The sequence below is a fragment of the Phaseolus vulgaris genome, chromosome 10 (assembly GCF_000499845.2).
Source record: "Phaseolus vulgaris cultivar G19833 chromosome 10, P. vulgaris v2.0, whole genome shotgun sequence".
NCBI classification, from domain to species: Eukaryota; Viridiplantae; Streptophyta; class Magnoliopsida; order Fabales; family Fabaceae; genus Phaseolus; species Phaseolus vulgaris.
In genome coordinates this window covers 3,794,569-3,812,394 of record NC_023750.2, presented here as the reverse complement: position 1 = coordinate 3,812,394, position 17,826 = coordinate 3,794,569, and the positions used below count along the sequence as shown (strand labels likewise).

The following is a 17,826-nucleotide window of genomic DNA, read 5'->3' as shown; positions in this document are numbered from 1 at the left end:
GGGTGAAGAAGAAGTAGAGAGCTCAAAACAAACTTACTAATGGCACGAAAAAGACAATGCAGGCTCGAGGAAGACGAGAGGAAGCACCAGAGTAAAAGAGAAGAGAAAATGAAGCGTCAGAGAAAGGAAGTATTAGAGTAAAAAAATGGTATAGAGGGTGACTATTTGATATAGTCACATTCTTAAACAAAGCGCTTTGTTTAAGAATGCTGCTATACCAAATAACCACCCTCTTACCGGAAGTTAATTTAAAAAATGTTATTTTGTTTTGAATCTGACCATAAAAACGCCTTGAATATAGGATCGTAATTTTGATATTTTGTACTAATGAAAAAAAAAATTTATCAGAGTGACACATGTCCGCTCTATTACCATAACGATTTTCATGACTAAAGAAGAAGATTTACTGAGAAAACAGAGGAAGAAAAATAAACACTGAGAAAACTGAGTCGGAATGAAAAAAAAAACAAAATCTCTCTCTTATTCAACTTTCATATGCACAACACGTGTTTGTCTTACATGCTTATAGAGATTATAATGCCATAAAAAGAAGAACAAAGGAAATGTGCCTCATATAAGATTCTAGAACTAAACATATAATTAATAAACTATAAAACATTAAAAATCTGAAGGATTAAACTATAAAAATTGCATGATTAAAAGTTGCTTCCAAACTACCTGTTTAGGGTAGATGTTCGCCAGTCAAACTCAGCTCGCTTAGGTATTGATTTCGATAAATACTACAACTAATTGCAAAAGAATTATACCTATAATTATTGTTTCACTAAATATTTAAATAATTAATTTCTGAAATAATATGTAATTAACCCATTTCATTTTCACGTATTATAGGAGATGATAAATTGTATTTTTCTTCAAATCATTAAGAAATTGGCTCTGGGTAACTTTTAGGATTAGCTAGGCAAATGAATTCATCTACGGATATTGATTGAATATGTCACATTTTTTATGAGAAATTTTCGTATCAGTGAAGTAGGAGTATAAGTAATATTTGATTTTTTAATTAAGTATGAGAATGCATATTGGTATGTGCATATTCGTCATATCTCATACTAGTCCCAATACATATCTTGTTTCCATACTCATTTCTATTTTAAATTACTAAAATATCTTTAATTTATTAAGTAATCTAAATAATTTATATTAACTTTTAATTGGTCCTTAGTTTTGTAACTTATTTATAGGTCATATATTTGATTAGTTTTACTCTTTTATGTAATTATTTAACTTTTATCAAATTTTTATTTGATACTCTCATTTGTTATTTATGCAGTTATGTAGTTATAATTTCTATTCTTTATATTTGACATTAGAGAGAAAGAAATTGTGTATTCTTTTAACATTAAATACTTGATAATATTATGATTCTTTTGTTACGATTTTTATTTGTTATAAAAAAATATTTAATTAATATTTAAAATAGTACGAGTATACCCATTCTCAATGGAGATGGCCATGAGATAAAAAATTTATGCCGTTGAGTATGAGGACAGAAATAAGGTTGAATATTTACTTCAAAATGAGATAGTCAAGTTCAAACAAAAGTTTCATACCCATTAAGTATAAGGATAAAATTGAAGATGAATATTTATTTCGATGATGAGATAGTCAAACTCAAATATGTCTCTTTCCCTTGATGATAAATGATACATTTCATACCTAAACCGAAATTTGTAATTAATAATTTATAAAAAAAATATGATTTACTTGTAAAAGAAATACAAATTGATCCGGGAACTTTATAACTTAATGTTATATTGATTATTAGAAAGTAAGTGTAATGTCAAATTAATTTGTGAATAGTAGATGTTAATGTGAGGGATTTTGTGTTTTGTGTGATTAATTTGATTTAAATAAACTTTATTTAATAAATAATCATATCATATGTTTAGGGTTTAATAGATATATCTTAGTATTTTTAATGAATATGGTCCAACTTTTAATAAAGATTTAATTCAATTATCTCATAATGTACATGCATTTTGGATTGGAGCTCTATATATTGGACATATACTCTTCATTTTGAGTCATTGAGCCTACTCTCCTCTTCATCATACAACAGTGTCATGCATAGAGTGTAAGGGCTTAGAAATTAGAAGCAAGCAAGCAAGCAACGAGTGCAGTAGTAGCAGAAGGTTGATTCTTTGAGCTTTCACATTTCTACTATCTATATATTTTTTACGTAATATTTCATGTTTAGATAATTAAAAACATTCTTCTGTCATTGCCTTTTCCAAGAGAAAATGAATGTAGATTAAGGAATGTATTTTTTTTTTCATTTGATTGCTCGAAGTCTTTTTTTCAACCATCAAATTTTCTTTTAGTTTTAATTGGGGATATTCGGAACTGAAGTGAACTAAAAACATAATTGTTTTATCTGTGGTAAATTAAGAGAGATAATTAGTTTTCACTTAATGTAGTCATAAAATGAATACAACAGCCAATAATAACAAAGTTAATGACATATTTCAGTTCCTTTACAGCAACCAAAATTTTACCTGAAATTCAATTTGAATAGAAAGCATTAGAAGTTAACAGATAGCAGCACAAAACAGACAGAAGTATCAAGCAACAGAAATTTATTGTTGAAGTAGATGTTGAAAACAGGGGGGGAAACAAAATTGTTTTTACTGCAATGTTATTGTCCTTCTTGATATCTTTTTAATGGTATTTGTCAAGGATTGAAAGCAAATTCTCTGAAAATTTTAATGTTTCGATAAACTTATTTTAAGTGAAAATAGTTTACAGATTGTAATTGAAAAGTCACAGTGAGTTCCTAGCTGGGAAAGCTATTTTGATGTGAAAATTAATCTAAAGTTCTAAACTAAAAATCAGGAATGTTGTTTAGGGCCAAGGCCGAACCCTGATGAAAAATGAGGGCACTGAGGATCAATAATATATCTGTAAGGTTACTCTTTAAAACATAGTATACGCAAATCAATTACCTACATTATTTCTTGATTTTGAAGCTTTGCCGCTCACCTGTATTACAAAATTGTTCTAGATAGGAAAAATCTTCATTAAAAATCAAATAGAGAGAAATAAGCATAGTAAATTTCACAAAAATAATTTCCAATAACAAGATAACCAAAAAAGTGGATATGGATCTCAGCTCTAAATCACTTTATAGCATATAAGTAGTTCAGATTTCAGAAAGGGAATCCTCTCCTACTGCACTTCTTTGATGACTCTCCTAATCTCTTAACCTCTTTTGTCCTTTTATAGAAATCCATCAATTCATTGGCAACATCCTCCCCATGGCATTTGACAAACAAGTCCAAAAATCTCGTCTCTTGCATCCTAAGTACACTAACTATCGTTGGTCCTATGATCTGCCACTTTGAATCCATATCTTGAATCTTCAATGCTAGTAGAACTCTTGGCTTCAAAACAGTATCCACATTGGCATACAATAGATACGGCTGCTTTAGAACCATCTTAGCATCAAGCTTCATCGTGCCCAAAATGAAAGTCATGTTCCTCTGAACCTTGTCTGTCGACAATGTCAAAACATTAGGAGACCTCCCCACAAGACCAAATATCTCCTCTTCAGAAAACCCAAACTTTTCGAAATTGGCCACCTTCTCCCGGATAGTTTCCACGCGAGAGATTCCAATTAAAGTCACCACATATTTATACATCTTTGAATCCACAGTAAGCCCAGTCCTGCTTAAATATTCCAGCTTCTCAGCATCAAAGGAAGTCCTTGAAATAACCGTGGGCCGCAAAAGCAGCATCTGAACCAAGTCCCCTTTCTTAACACCCAACTTCTCATAGAGCTCAACTGTGGCCTTAACATTATAGCGACCATCCGATAGCAGCAATGAAGGGTTCCTTACAATGGCCTTCTGAAGCACTTCCCTGGACTCAAACAATGATGTGAGATGTCCAATCCTCTCTTCTAAATAAGAGTTAATCCGAGACTGGAAAAACCGTGGTCTACAATTGACAATCTTCACAAGTTCAGAAGCACGCAAGCCCAAATCACTAAGCAGGCACAGTTTAGATTGGACCTGCGTGGGATCAGCATTGCGCAACGAGGGACAGCGCGAGAATATTCTCACCAAATCATCATCACTGCAACCCCATTTTCTCAAAAGTTCAGTAGCATCACTCCATTTGCCTTTATCATCTTCAACTTCAACCTTGGTTTGGGTGACGCAAATGCTCGAACAGGTGGTGGATGTGAACACTCGCAGAGCTTTTATAACTGCTGTGTGTGGAAAAGGATGAGAAATATTTGATCCAGTTGCGAGAAACCGAAGCATGAGAGTGAGACCGTAAATGCTTCGGTTGAAAAATGTTGAAGACGAGGAACAAGAACAGGGCTGAAATTTTGGGTTTTCCTTAATTTTTTTTTCGATTTTTTTTCGTTTTGAAACAGTCAGAAGAGGAGGGTAAAGAGTGAACTAGATTTCAGTGACTTGGAGAGTAACAGTTACATAGCAAAGTGTGTTTGATTGAAGAAGTTGAAGGACCCATGAACGCTGCCACAGTGCGAAGGGACATGTAAATGGAAAGAACACTCTAATGTCACTGTTATGGTGTGAACGGTGAGTCCTCTGCTGCAGGGAAAATAATGACAATCAAATCTTTTTAACTCATTCTCTTTTTTAAAATAAAATTTATTAAAAATCGAGAAAAAATATAAAAAAAAATTGTCTTAATTAATGTTTATCTAACGAATTTAAATTTTCAATAAAATTCATATAGAAAAAATATGTTTAAAAAACTTGTTTATCTTTTATAAACAAAAGTATATTAATTTTACCTTAATTAATGTTTATGTAACGAATTTAAACTTTTCAATAAAATTGAAATAGAAAAATATGTTTAAAAAAATGTTTTTATCTTTATAAATAAATAAAAAGTATGCTATTAATATCATGTATTCTCTATTCTATATATCTTTTATCAAGTTTATTATTTTTCTCAAATTTTAGCCAAAACAAATCTCAAGTTCTTTTAATCTCTAACATGTGAGTTATTTTTCTCAAATCTTAGCCAGAACAAATCTCACATTCTTTTAATCTCTAACATGTGAGAAGATAAGTCTACCATATTAGGGCTTAATTATGAATGTGGTAATGTGAAAGTGCATCTAATAAAAGAAGAAGAAAAATAGGTATTTAAGTGTATATATTAGTGATCCACGTCTTTTTCTTTTAAACTTATATAATGTATTAGTTCGACAATACTATTTATTACCGGTTTTAAAGTCATGGAAAAAATTATGAGACAGAGAAGTTTAATGGGACTAATTTATTATTATGGAATCTAGAGATTAAGACAATATTGAGAAAATACAATTGTGTAGAAGCAAAGAAAAAAGGATTGGAAGTCACATGTCAAAGAAAAAAAAAATTATTGACAGTGTGTTATAACAAATTTGCACTTAGCAGTGACATTTTATGTTAATACTTTTTATTTATTTTTAATAAATTTTACTCTATTTTATTCAATAATTCTTTTGGTTGCTCAAACAAAATTGGACGTGGATAGTAAAGGAGGAATCTGATGATAAATATAAGAAAGAAAAAGTTAAATGATCTTGGAGCTAACAATTATGGCAAGTTATAAAAGTGTTGTCCTCTAAATGAATAGTTTATATGTTTTTGGTAAGTATACTAAATAAAAATTAATTTTATAGATAAAAAATAATTATAGTTACTATATTGGCTAATTAGATATTATTTTATAAAGTAAAAAATTATTGGTATTTAAAATATTTTCTATTATTAATAAAAATTTATAAATTAGTTTCTAAATTGGTATCGAATTAGTTACTTGGTAATCCAAAATCAAAGTACCAAAATCAAAGTACGTATAAACTGAAGCTTTGTCGGAACTTCGTCAAGCTTTGCTTGAGACAATACGCGCACGAAGAGGAAGCTTGCGACGACCTATGCACTAGGAAGATGGAGCTGAAATAAAACAAAAATACAAGAAGAAATGAAGAGAAGAGAAAGATGGAAGTGACGAGAGAGGAGAACATGTCGCAGAGAGTGAGCGACAAAGTAAGGAAGTGAAGGGAGAGAGCGGCGAAGGCAGGTAGCGACAGAGAGAGGAAGCGATAGATGGAAGGAGGGAGCTACGTAGAGAAAAAACTAGGTTTTCAATTTTTATTTTGGGGGAAAGTGAAAGCACGGAGACGAAGTTGAAATTTATTAATAAGTTTGTGTCGGCTCATACCGATGCAAACAACGTAAAACCTGACATAAAACTTATGTCGGCCAAGCCAACACATTCCCAGCAGCGTCTATAGCTCGGCTAAGCCAACACATATCACTACTTTTATTTAATTTATTAACTAAAATTTCATAATAAATATAATTAATAAATATTTTTACTACATTATCATTAATATTAATAATATATAATAAATAATAATTTAATAGTTTTACTACATTAACATTAATATTTTTATAAATTCTTTTAAATTAAATAAATCAGTAAAATTTATTGGATATTTAATTCATCATTTTCATAATATTTTGAACATTTATTTAAATATTGATAAAACCAACTATAAGTCTAAGAAAAAAATATTTAATTCATACAACCAAAATAAATAAATAAATAAATAAAACTAAACATTGGAGTGGAAAATAAAACTTACTAAGATTTTTTATTTTTTTTGGGGATATTAAGTCTCTTCGAAATTTGAATACTTTTCTTAAAACATATGGTGATTTTTCTAGTCAATATATTAATAATTCTAAAAGTAGTTTCTTCACCATGGATAATTCTCCAAGATTTGTCACCAAAATTCAAAATATTCTTTCTTGTAGTCATGGTTGTTTGTCTTTCAATTATTTAGGAATGTCTATCTTTGTTGGTGCTCCAAAGTGTCGATTTCTTCAACTTTTGGCTGATAAAGTCAAATTGAAGCTAGCATCTTGGAAAAGTAAATCTCTTAGCATGATGGGTCGGATCCAGATGGTCAATACAGTGATTACTGGATTTCTAGCTTATAGTTTTAATATGTATAAATGGCCTGTTTCACTTATTAAGCAAGTTGAACAGTGGTGCCGGAATTTGGATTGGTGATATTATGAAAAAGGTATCGCTATCGTTAATTGGGCGAAAATTTGTTCACCTCTTGAGGATGGAAGCTTGAATATTATTAATCTTCATCATGAAAATACAATGCATATCTTCTTAAGCTTACTTGGAACTTTGCTTATAGCAACAAACCTTGGTCTTTACTCTTGAAAGCTAGATTTCTTAAATCAAAATACGAGTTTAGAATGATTTATAGATCATCCTCTCTTTGGCTTGGAATTAAGCAATTTTATTCTATCATACTTGATTATACTTCTTGAACTGTTGGTACAGGTTCTTTTATTAATTTCTGGAATGATAAATGGTGCTCTACTACTTCTTTAGCAAATATTGTAGGGTTATCTGGTGGGGCTAACATTCCAGATACAGTCTCTCAATTTTTGTTAGGCTATGATTGGAATATTCCCTTATCTTTACAGCAGATGCCACATTTTTTTAATCATATCATGGTTAGAGAGGAACAAAATATTCCTAATTAGATTCTAGATGAGTCTGGTTGTTTCACTCTTAAATCGGCTAGGACTTTTTCTTGGAACCAAGAGTTCCATGTGGTTGGGGTAAGCTCATTTGGTCTTCATCTATTCTGCCTTCCAAAACTCTAGTACTCTGGAAAATTTTTCATGGGCGACTTCCTACAGATCAGCATATTCAGAATAAGGGTTTGCATATATGTTTTATGTGTACGCTTTGTGAAAAGCATGAAGAATCTATTCAACATCTATTTTTTGAATGTTCTAATGCATTACATATTTGGAGTTAAGTTCGACAGATTTTTCTTACTTCTCATTTCTCTAATAAGGATGATCTTCTTTCTTTTATTAAGAGTGATGGTAGTCATTTGGTTAAATTGATTAAGCTTGCTGTGACAACCTTTTCTATATGGATGATATGGCGTATGAGGAATTATGCTAGATTTCAGGATAAGATTGAGGTTTCTAAGGCTATTTCGGTAATTAAAGATTTAACTTGTCTAGTGGGAAATTCGTCTAAAGCTTCGATGAAGAATGATATGTTGGATTTAAACGTGATTAAGTTTTTTTTGTATTAAGACTCGTAGTGGGAAAGTTCTTCGTCCTCTTCCTGTTAGATGGGAATTTCCTTCACCAGGCTGGGTTAAAATTAATATTGATGGGGCTGCTAGGGGGTATCCTGGTCTTGCTACTTGTGGAGGTATTTTTCGTGGGAGTATGAGAGAATTTATTGGTGCTTTTTCAGTGTTTCTTGAAGTTTAGACTGCTTTGGTTGCTGAGTTTTATGGAATTATACATGCTATGGAGGAAGCTCAAAAGATGAGACTTACTAATGTTAGGCTTAAATGTGATTCTGCCTTGGTTTGTGTTGTGTTTACTGTTAGGACTAATGTTCCGTGGATGCTTCGTAATCGATGGAATACTTGTCTTAATTTTTGTGGGACAATCAGGTTTAGGGTTACTCATATTTTTCGTGAGGGGAATGCATGTGCTGATAAGTTGGCTAATTTAGGGTTCATTCATAGAGAATCATTTCATTGGTATAATAGACTTTCATCTAGTCTGTTCTTAGAATTCTTTATGAATAGGTATAGTCTACCTATGTATTGTTTTTGTTAACATGTGGGTTTTGGTCTACCTATGTATCTTTTTTCATGTGATGGCAGATGATTGTTGTTAACTGAGATGTCAGCCTAGCTGAGATGTCAAGTTGCATAGTGATGTCTAACATGAAAACTTTTATATAAAAAAAAAAATATTTAGCATAATTTATTTCACAATTTAAAGTTACAAATAATTACAAATATATCATAAATGAAAATAGTGAGAGAAAAATTGGGAACCAAAATTATTAAATTTATATTTAAGACACTATATTTATTCTTGTTCGGAAGGCAAGTTGATTCTGGTTAATCTTGTTGGTTCAGAGCAAATTAACAAGTGAGGTTTGTACATTTAATAAAGTGATTTTGTGATCTCTTTATATCCATTTATTTTTAGTGACTTCAAATTATCAAAGACTTTACTTAATGAAACAATCCATATTTGTCTTCCCTTTTTTTCCTTTAAATTTTATATCTTGATATATAAATACTTTGAAAAAAATATGAAATCTAAGTGTTGATTGATGTAATTCACACTCAAGGTAAATGTTGATTACACAAGATGAAAAGATATGCAATTATGTTTCTTCTTAGAATTTGGAGAAAAATATTCTAAGTAGTCAAAATAAAAACAATAGCATATTTAAGAGGTAGGCTTGATAAAATCACCAGATGGCAAAGACCTATTATTCATGCAATCAGGAATATTTTACGTGCTATACCATCTATGTTGCTTAATAAGATCGTTTCATTTTTTGTTGACTTAATAGGAAGTGAAGGACATACATTAAAAGAAGCTAAATATATCAATTTGTCCTTGAATGCATTAGGGAAATGGATTAACGTACTTGTAGGAAATAATGCACATGTGCCATTTCGTGACTCAAAACTTACTAAACTATTTTGTGATTCATTTGGAGGTAAGATTCAATGAGTATAAGAATTCATGTTTTCTTTTTGTTTATTTCTTTTATTACTATTAATATAAAGGAGAAAATTTTCAATTATTGCATGTTATGTATAACATGGTGACTGGTAAAACACACTTGTTCTTGAATTAGTCACATGTTCCTGTATAAGAGAATAAAAAGAGGCCCCATAATTAAAGAATTATTCTGCTATATATTCAATTTGCATGTATAGAACATGTGGTGAAGCTTAGGACACTTGGGTAATTAAGAATAAACTATGGACTTACACTCACTATTAATGCTTGTATTATATACTTTGTAGATAAATATTTAAAATGGACTTGTGTTTCATTTCTAAGAAGTCACCTCTTTTTGAACCACCATGCACATCAGAGGGAAATCTTGGTTCAAAATAAGTTGTTCCATTATAGACTAGAGATATTATGAGATCAATAGACTAGAGATATTATGAGATCAATATTTTGTTAAAGTTACCGAAACAAGGTTTTAGCTTGCATTTTTCTTTTCTTAAGTTTGCATTCACATCTTACCACAATAATTATTTTCTTATTTTTAAATACATCCATTAAATTTTACATTAAATAGTTTAGGTCAAATTTATATCTCTAAAATATGTATAATATTTTATATTTTATATAACATTTGCAGAGTTATAATTTTCTCTTTCAATTGTATACTTACCCAAAAAAAATTGTATTTCATTTTAATTTAATGACATATAAATTTTGTCAAATTTTCTTTCCTCATTCATTTATACTTACTTTTAAATACATATTACTTTCTTTGCTCAATTATTATTTTTCTATTTTTTTATTTCTTTCTTGACCTTTTCAAAATATTTTCTTTAAAAGGTTTTAATATTAATTCACTTTTAGCTCTTTAACTAACTAAATTATTAAATTATTTTAATTATATTTAATTAACTTATATAAAAATTTAAATTTCATCTCCAAAATAAATTATTCAAAATTAAAATGAATATTTATTAAAATACTATAAATTCAAAAAAATTAATAAACAGATATATTTATACATATGATAAAAAAATTAAAAAATAAGTCATATTTATGTGTTGACTAGTAATTTTTCCTAATCGCATAGGTTGCAAAATTCTTCAGTGTTACGTCAATCAATCCGGGGCAACAAAATTTTTATTCTTATGGATTTTGTTTTAATATATGTATTTATTAACTTATTATTATGAAATGAATTTTAAGTTAACTCAACCTTATAAATTAGGTTTGTACATATTTATATATTATAAAATGTTTTTATTTTTAGTTGATATGAGATTTTCATCACATCCCATCATGTCGAAACTGTCAATTTGTGTATTTGACTATGTTTATGAACGATTCGATATCGGTTTCATTTAGAACTTATCATAAAGAGAATTTATTGAACCTATTATTACACCGACTATCGAACACTATCAGAATGTAAACCTCATCTTATACATCAATAGTATAAAATTAAATTAGACTTAAACTTCTTAATAATTATTAATAATTATTGAAGTATTCTACTCCACTACACATAAAAAGTTCATAAAAAAAACAAACTATATACCTTTATTCCGTCACTTTTTAATTTTAAAGGTTATATATAATTAATTGCCCTTTAATCTTGAATGAGCTACTTAAATGATTATAAAATGTTGATTTTAAGATGTAAGATACCCACGTAATTGATTATGCAAGTAATCTAAAACCACATTAATCTAAAGACCTGCATAATTAATTATATACAAAAACATAATTAATTATACATAAATCATGATAACTATATAGGTGTTGTAATATACATTTTACACGAAGAAATATAAATAATCAAATATAAACATGCTATAATGATTATACAAAGATAATTTTAGAAAAGTCAATTATTAATTGATTTTAAAATTAAAAATAAGTCACTTAAAATATAATAGTAATTCCATAATAATTCTCATTTTCTTTTTTATAATCAAAGAATCAAGCAAGTTCATTCAAAGTTTGTAATATTTTCTTTTCTATTCTACTTATTTTAACCGTGTACTAGTTGGAGTGGATGATTATTCAATATCTGGTATAGATCGATATATTTAAATGTATTAAAATAAAAAAAAAAATAATTAATAAAATTAAATCATAAAAAAAATTAGATAATATATTTTTAATCATGATTTGCATGTGAATCTCAACTCAACACAATAACATAACTCATCATTAGAGTCATATAAATAAGTGCAACAACAAAAACAAAAATATGTCATTATTAGGTATATTTTGTATGAAATATTAAACATTTATTCAAGTATCATAGCATCCTTAGCAAGTGTTCTCCCAATATTGAAAATAAAAAATAAAGATAGAAAACAAAGTTCGATGAAAAGTAATTGTTCAATTAGGAAAAGATTCTCTCATCCCTTTGTATAACAAATAATGTCATTTTTTATTTATTCTTTTTCTTCCATTTCACACTTCCTTTTACACAAGGATGATAAAGCCGGACAGGTCATACGGGCCATCCCGCGTCTCACTAGTAAAAGATGCGGGACAAACTCAGTTTTTCAACTCATCGACCCGCTTTAGCTCGCTCCACATAATCCATATCCCGCGCGGGCCAACTACAGGGCAGGGCAGACTGGCCTGTTGGGTAGCATAAAAAGAAAAGTTTGTGTGTTGACTTAGCAATGACAAGGCAAATTGAACTGAAAAAAATAAGTTTTCCTTTTCCATTCATATTCCTTCATTCCAACGCTGCAACTATGTTTATTGTAATGATGTTTATGTTTAATGTTTTTGAATTAACTATTTTTAATGTTTTTGAAATGGAAGAATATTAATATTTGATTTTTATTTTAATTGAATTATTGATGTTTGACTATGTTTGAAATGGAAGAAAAAATATTGATGTTTGATACTATCAAATATAGGTTCAATTTGACAATTTTTTAAGAGCAAAAAGTAAAAAATATTTTTATTGATTTTTTTTTTTAAAAAAAACGAATGCGAACTAGCCCACAAACCCATGGGCTAACCCTTATGTAGGACGGGACAAAGAGTACAACCTGTGTTCATTACGCGAAATGGACCAACTCAACCTACATTTTACAAATTGTTCTCGAACGGGTGTTGGGGCCTAGAGAACGATTGCTTTGCTCCTCCACTCGGTCGCTCGCTTCTACACTCAGCTTCTTGCTTCGCCTTCCTCCTCTTGATCGTCTGGTGACCCAGGCTCGGATGGTACCTGCAGAAGGCACTCCGACGATCAAGTCAGTAAGGATGTCGACACTCGATTGTCAGAGTATTGTAGATAATGTACTTGATTCTTAGAATCTGCGCTATTTATATTACCTTAATGGACCTTTGTTGGTGGGCCAGATTAGGATGTTTGTTTGTGTTTAAGATTACGCTAAACAACTCTTAATTATGAGTTAATCTTGCTGACTTGGTCAACCCATAACTCATCATGTATAGATCAGTCACATGTTATCACGTGACCTTTCTATCATGAACTAGTAATGAGATGACCCGCTATCCTAATTTTTCACCATAGAAAAACAAATAACTAAAAATATTTGATTCCACGACAACCTGTTCTCTCAAGCCAACTGTCCCTTTATTATAGCAAGAAACACCATATGCTCACACCTATCACACCAGCAATCAATTCGATGTCTACCATTGTCTAAACGCAGGACCACATTATCTGCGCTTTAAAAAGGAAAGATTTGAGTCAACATTATATTAATTTCATGGACCAAATAATTCAATCTTTTGTTCAATTTATTAATATCATGAACAAAATGTACTTATCTCTAATTTAATTTATTAATTTTAAAATGTATTTTGCTCATTATTTTATTATTATTCCAACGAAGGTTTTTTCCCCTAGGAATCTGACTTTTAAAAATCCAAAACATTCACGTGTTTGTCCCCTTCCGAATTCATTATCCAAAACATTGTTTTTTTTTCAATTATACAAAAGTTTCTTTACACTCTGGATGGTCAGATGCGCCTCTAAAATAACATCCTATTCGCCGCTTAGAATAAACAACAACGTTCATTTGCCGCATATAAATTCAATGTATTTATGCGCAATAATATAAAAAAAGTAGACGCAATAATATATCTCAACAACCATAATTTTCAGTGAATTTAAACTATTATTTCTTTTTTACAAAATCTTACATGCAACACTAAACTAAACTAAAAAAAAAAAAAAAACTTAAAAAAATCATTAATCATCTCGTAAGGACAACCACACTGCCGCGTCTGGCCTCCGAAACGGAGTCGTCGAAGCCCACAAACCTACATTTTGCACCACTCAACGCAGAGACGACGGTGGGAACCGGATTTCCCTGAACAGGGTTCGTTGTTCTCCGATACGGAGCAAACCACTTGTTCTGCATGTACCGGTTTTTTCTCCACGGAGGCACAGTTAACCCTCGTTTCCTAAAACAACGCTTAGCAACACCGCACAAGATCCGAACGGTGCGTTTCAACTCCTCTGCGGTTCCAACGAATATTCTCGGAACGTAGGTCAGAAACTCTAGGTACTCACTCGTTGGCCGTGCGATCTCGAACTGGCCGACGAAATCAAGGTCCACGAAGTACCTCTTATGCCACGTGGACTGTTCCGATCGCACCACGTCGATAAAGTCATAGCTACCCGCTGTGCTGCCACCGGAAGAGTCCCACCGCGTTTTGCAGATCGCGGCATTGTGTCCGTTCTGCCGCAAAAACGACATCGCGTTTCGCAGATACGTCGAAATGTTTTGTTCCTTCAAAAGCGCGAATTTCTCCGCGGCCTCCGAAGCGTGCGCGAGAAGCAAGTTTTTGTATGAGTCGGAAGCGTTGGATTCGCTTAGCATTAGAAGTTCATCCACCGAGTCGATGCAATCGGCGACCGAGTCGACTCGGTCCGAGTCAATATCGTTCTTCGCTGAGCTATCGTCCGAGTTGTCATTGTCCTCGAGGAAATCATGCACGAGTTCGGAGAGGCACGGCGAGTCGCCGTCACCGGAATGTTCGCTCCCGCTGCTGATGTAGCTTAGTAGCCGGCGGTCGCCTCCGACGAGACGAGCTTTGGCTTCGTCGTTGAACGGGTCAGTAACTCGTTTCTTTCTTGCTAAAACCACCATTGATTCGTATTTTTCTGAAATTTTTTGGATCAATTAATAATGAATTGCTAGATTTGGTGATGGATTGGGTTGAGAATGGTTTGTGTCTGTGGAAGTTACTTATAAAGACGAACAAAACGCTGGAATTTTCTGGAGAATATTCGTGGAAAACAGTTTCAGATTTAAAATGATTGCTGTGATCTTGATTCAATGTTGTGTGTGATTTGACTCATTTGAAGTTTGGCGAAGTTAAAATGGGGATATGCGGGTAGGATCCGAATGACGGGAATGTGGGGTTGTTGTGAGATGCTTGGCATATCCACTTATATTCGGGTCAAGTCTTGCACCCGTGACGTGTGAGAGCGTGATTCCACCATGTGTGCACGAGTTATAGGTGAGCTTGCATGAGCGTGGCACGTGGTGAGTTGATTGAGACAGTAGTTGGATAAGGTAGTAACGGGAAGGAAGGGTGGGGTCGTTTGAGGGGATAGGGTTGCCGTTTAGTGAACCGGAAGGTCATCAGACACAACTTGTGGACTTCTTTTCATTATGTTTATTATTAATCATTAATATTCTTAACACAAAATTTAAATATATTATTTTTTCTAAAAAAATTATTATAATTAATATGAAACTAATAAATATCATCTGTAATATAACTATTAGTTGAAGTAACATTTGCTGTATCTCTACCTTATTGATAGTATTTATTTGTGTATAATTATTATTTGTAATTAATATATTTTTAATATATAAATTAATTATATTTTAAAATAAAATACATATTTATGTATATAAATTATATTTTATATTTATAATGACTAGTATAATTAATGTAGGATTATTTGATTATTCATAACTTATTTTAATAAAATCTTCATACAGCAAAAAAATTGAAAATTTATTAACTATTAACTGAAGTGATGAAGAGCTTTTTGAAAAAAAAATCAGTGATTCCAAAAGCAATTAAAATAGTCTGACTATAAATTTGTTTTAAATATTTATAATTAAAAACAAAGAGAATATAAGATAAAGATAAAAATAAAAAGTTATTGATTAAAAGAATTATGTTAAATGCTCATATACTCATAATAAATATATAAATGATGATATTAAATAAAAATATTAACATTTTGTGTGTATTTTTTGTTGTGTTAATCCTTCATTTAAAATTTCAGTTTAATTAATAATGAGTTTCAATAAAAAAAATTTAATAAAATAATTTAATTTTATAGAGAATTTAAAATGTTTATGATAAATATTTTGTTTAAGAAAGGGATTTTCAATTTTTTTATAATTCTAAATAGTGATATTACATAAAATTAGATAATTTTATATTTCATAAAAAATGATTTTTTTGTACATTTTTAAATTAATGTTTTTTTTTGGTATTCTTTAGTCAGTTTGATTTCAGTTGGAATTACTTCTTTATAAAAGTTAGTATTTTTCTTGTGTGTCATGTTTATAATAATTACTTTTTTTTTACGTTAATCCTGACCTTTTGCATGTCGATTACAATTATCTTTTTACCATTTACATCAATATTATTTTGGCAATGGTTATAAATTCAGCGTAAGAACACCTCAACCAACAATACCATAAAAATAACTCCAATTAATTAAATAGTTATAATCAAATTTAACTAAAGATAATTTTGACAAAAATTAATTAAAATTATTTTGTCAATATTAATGTCATTAATATTAATATTTTTTAATTATTAATATCTAATATATAAATAATATTTTAATGATTAAATATTTTATTTAAAATTATATCATCCAAAATAAATATTTAAAAGTTAAAATAATTTAAAGTAAGATATTTGAATGTATTTATTTTTATAAATTATGAAATTTGCAAGGTAAAGTTATATGTATTTTATGGATAAATGTTGAACACAAGGAAGGATTTGAGAAGTAGGGTTATCTTTTTTGGGAATGAATATAGCATGTGGATGATGATGGATGAGTATGTTTATGGTTGTTTTTAAGTTTGGATATAAAGCTAGTAGGAAAATGCAGGTTTATAAGAATAAGAAATTTGGGCCAACTCACAAATCACAAAGATCCTAGCCACCTGTCTTTCTAAATCCTTGTTACTTTTTTATTCTATTGAATAAAAATATTAAAGAACATAAAACGTGCTATGAAAACCACTTTTTTAATCTTTATTATGTGCTATTTAACTTGAAGCTAAAAGGTTCAAGCACTTTAACTTTTAATTTCAACTTTTTGAGACAATACTGTGTAGAATTAATTTACATAAAAAATGAAATTCCCGGAAGAAAATGGAAAATTCTTAGTTACTGTTTTCGGTTATAATATATTTTAACCAAAAATCAACGATTCATTTTTAGGCTTATAATATATTACAATTTTTTTTAAAAAAAAATTGATTTGTAGTTAATTTTTTTTTATAAATTTAAAGGAAGTAATTAATTCATTAGTATACGAGTCAAAATTTATATTTAAGATTATTAGAAATTCAGCATTTGGATTTAAAAAGATGTAAGTAAAATTTAACTATTTTTTTATTTTAAAATTTTATGATAAAAAATGTTAGAATTCGAAAATGAAAATTCAGCCGAAAAAACAGGAAGAATGGTTAGAAATAGTAAAGATTAATTGAAAAATAATAATTGTAAACCACATATATTTAGAGCAATGTAGAAGATATTAAAAGTAAATGTACAAGGATTACGATATATAATTACAGGTGAATTAATGAAAACAAAATTTTAAAAAAATAAATAAACATAAAAGTAAACTGAATTTAAGTTTAAAAACGATTAAATGTAATGAATAATCGAATAATATAAAGGATTGAAAGTGTTAACAAAAAATAAAAGAATTACATGTCAGAGATGTGTCACTCGAGGATTATGTGATCGAGTATATCACGGTTTCTTAAAAATATTTTTATCTAATTATCAGTTTAACATATTTAATCAAGTATTTATGTTAGATTAATACAAGATTTTGTTGGGATATTTGTGTTAATTAGATTTCACATCTCATTGATTTGATTCTATAAATAAGTTCAACATATTCAAGTCAAGAACGTATTTAATAACATTTATTTTTTACAATCACTGCATATTAAATACTGATTTGAGTGTTTGATGA

General features: G+C 29.8%; 2 protein-coding genes across 2 annotated transcripts; both read right to left on the bottom strand.

Moving 5' to 3' along the window:
- Positions 1–3,053: 3,053 nt before the first annotated feature.
- On the bottom strand, positions 3,054–4,585 carry LOC137818625 (transcription termination factor MTEF1, chloroplastic). Its single transcript, XM_068622155.1, has one exon. It carries the CDS (start codon positions 4,287–4,289, stop codon positions 3,171–3,173), a length of 1,119 nt encoding a protein of 372 aa, XP_068478256.1. The 5' UTR covers positions 4,290–4,585; the 3' UTR covers positions 3,054–3,170.
- A 9,119-nt stretch (positions 4,586–13,704) lies between these two features.
- On the bottom strand, positions 13,705–15,278 carry LOC137818627 (uncharacterized). The gene has a single exon (XM_068622157.1). The coding sequence runs from the start codon at positions 14,717–14,719 to the stop codon at positions 13,820–13,822; it is 900 nt and encodes a 299-aa protein (XP_068478258.1). The 5' UTR covers positions 14,720–15,278; the 3' UTR covers positions 13,705–13,819.
- Positions 15,279–17,826: the final 2,548 nt, after the last annotated feature.

Excerpts from the sequence above, each read along its gene's own strand:
- LOC137818627 (XM_068622157.1), bottom strand. The coding sequence starts at position 14,719 with ATGGTGGTTTTAGCAAGAAAGAAACGAGTTACTGACCCGTTCAACGAC.
- LOC137818625 (XM_068622155.1), bottom strand. The coding sequence starts at position 4,289 with ATGCTTCGGTTTCTCGCAACTGGATCAAATATTTCTCATCCTTTTCCA.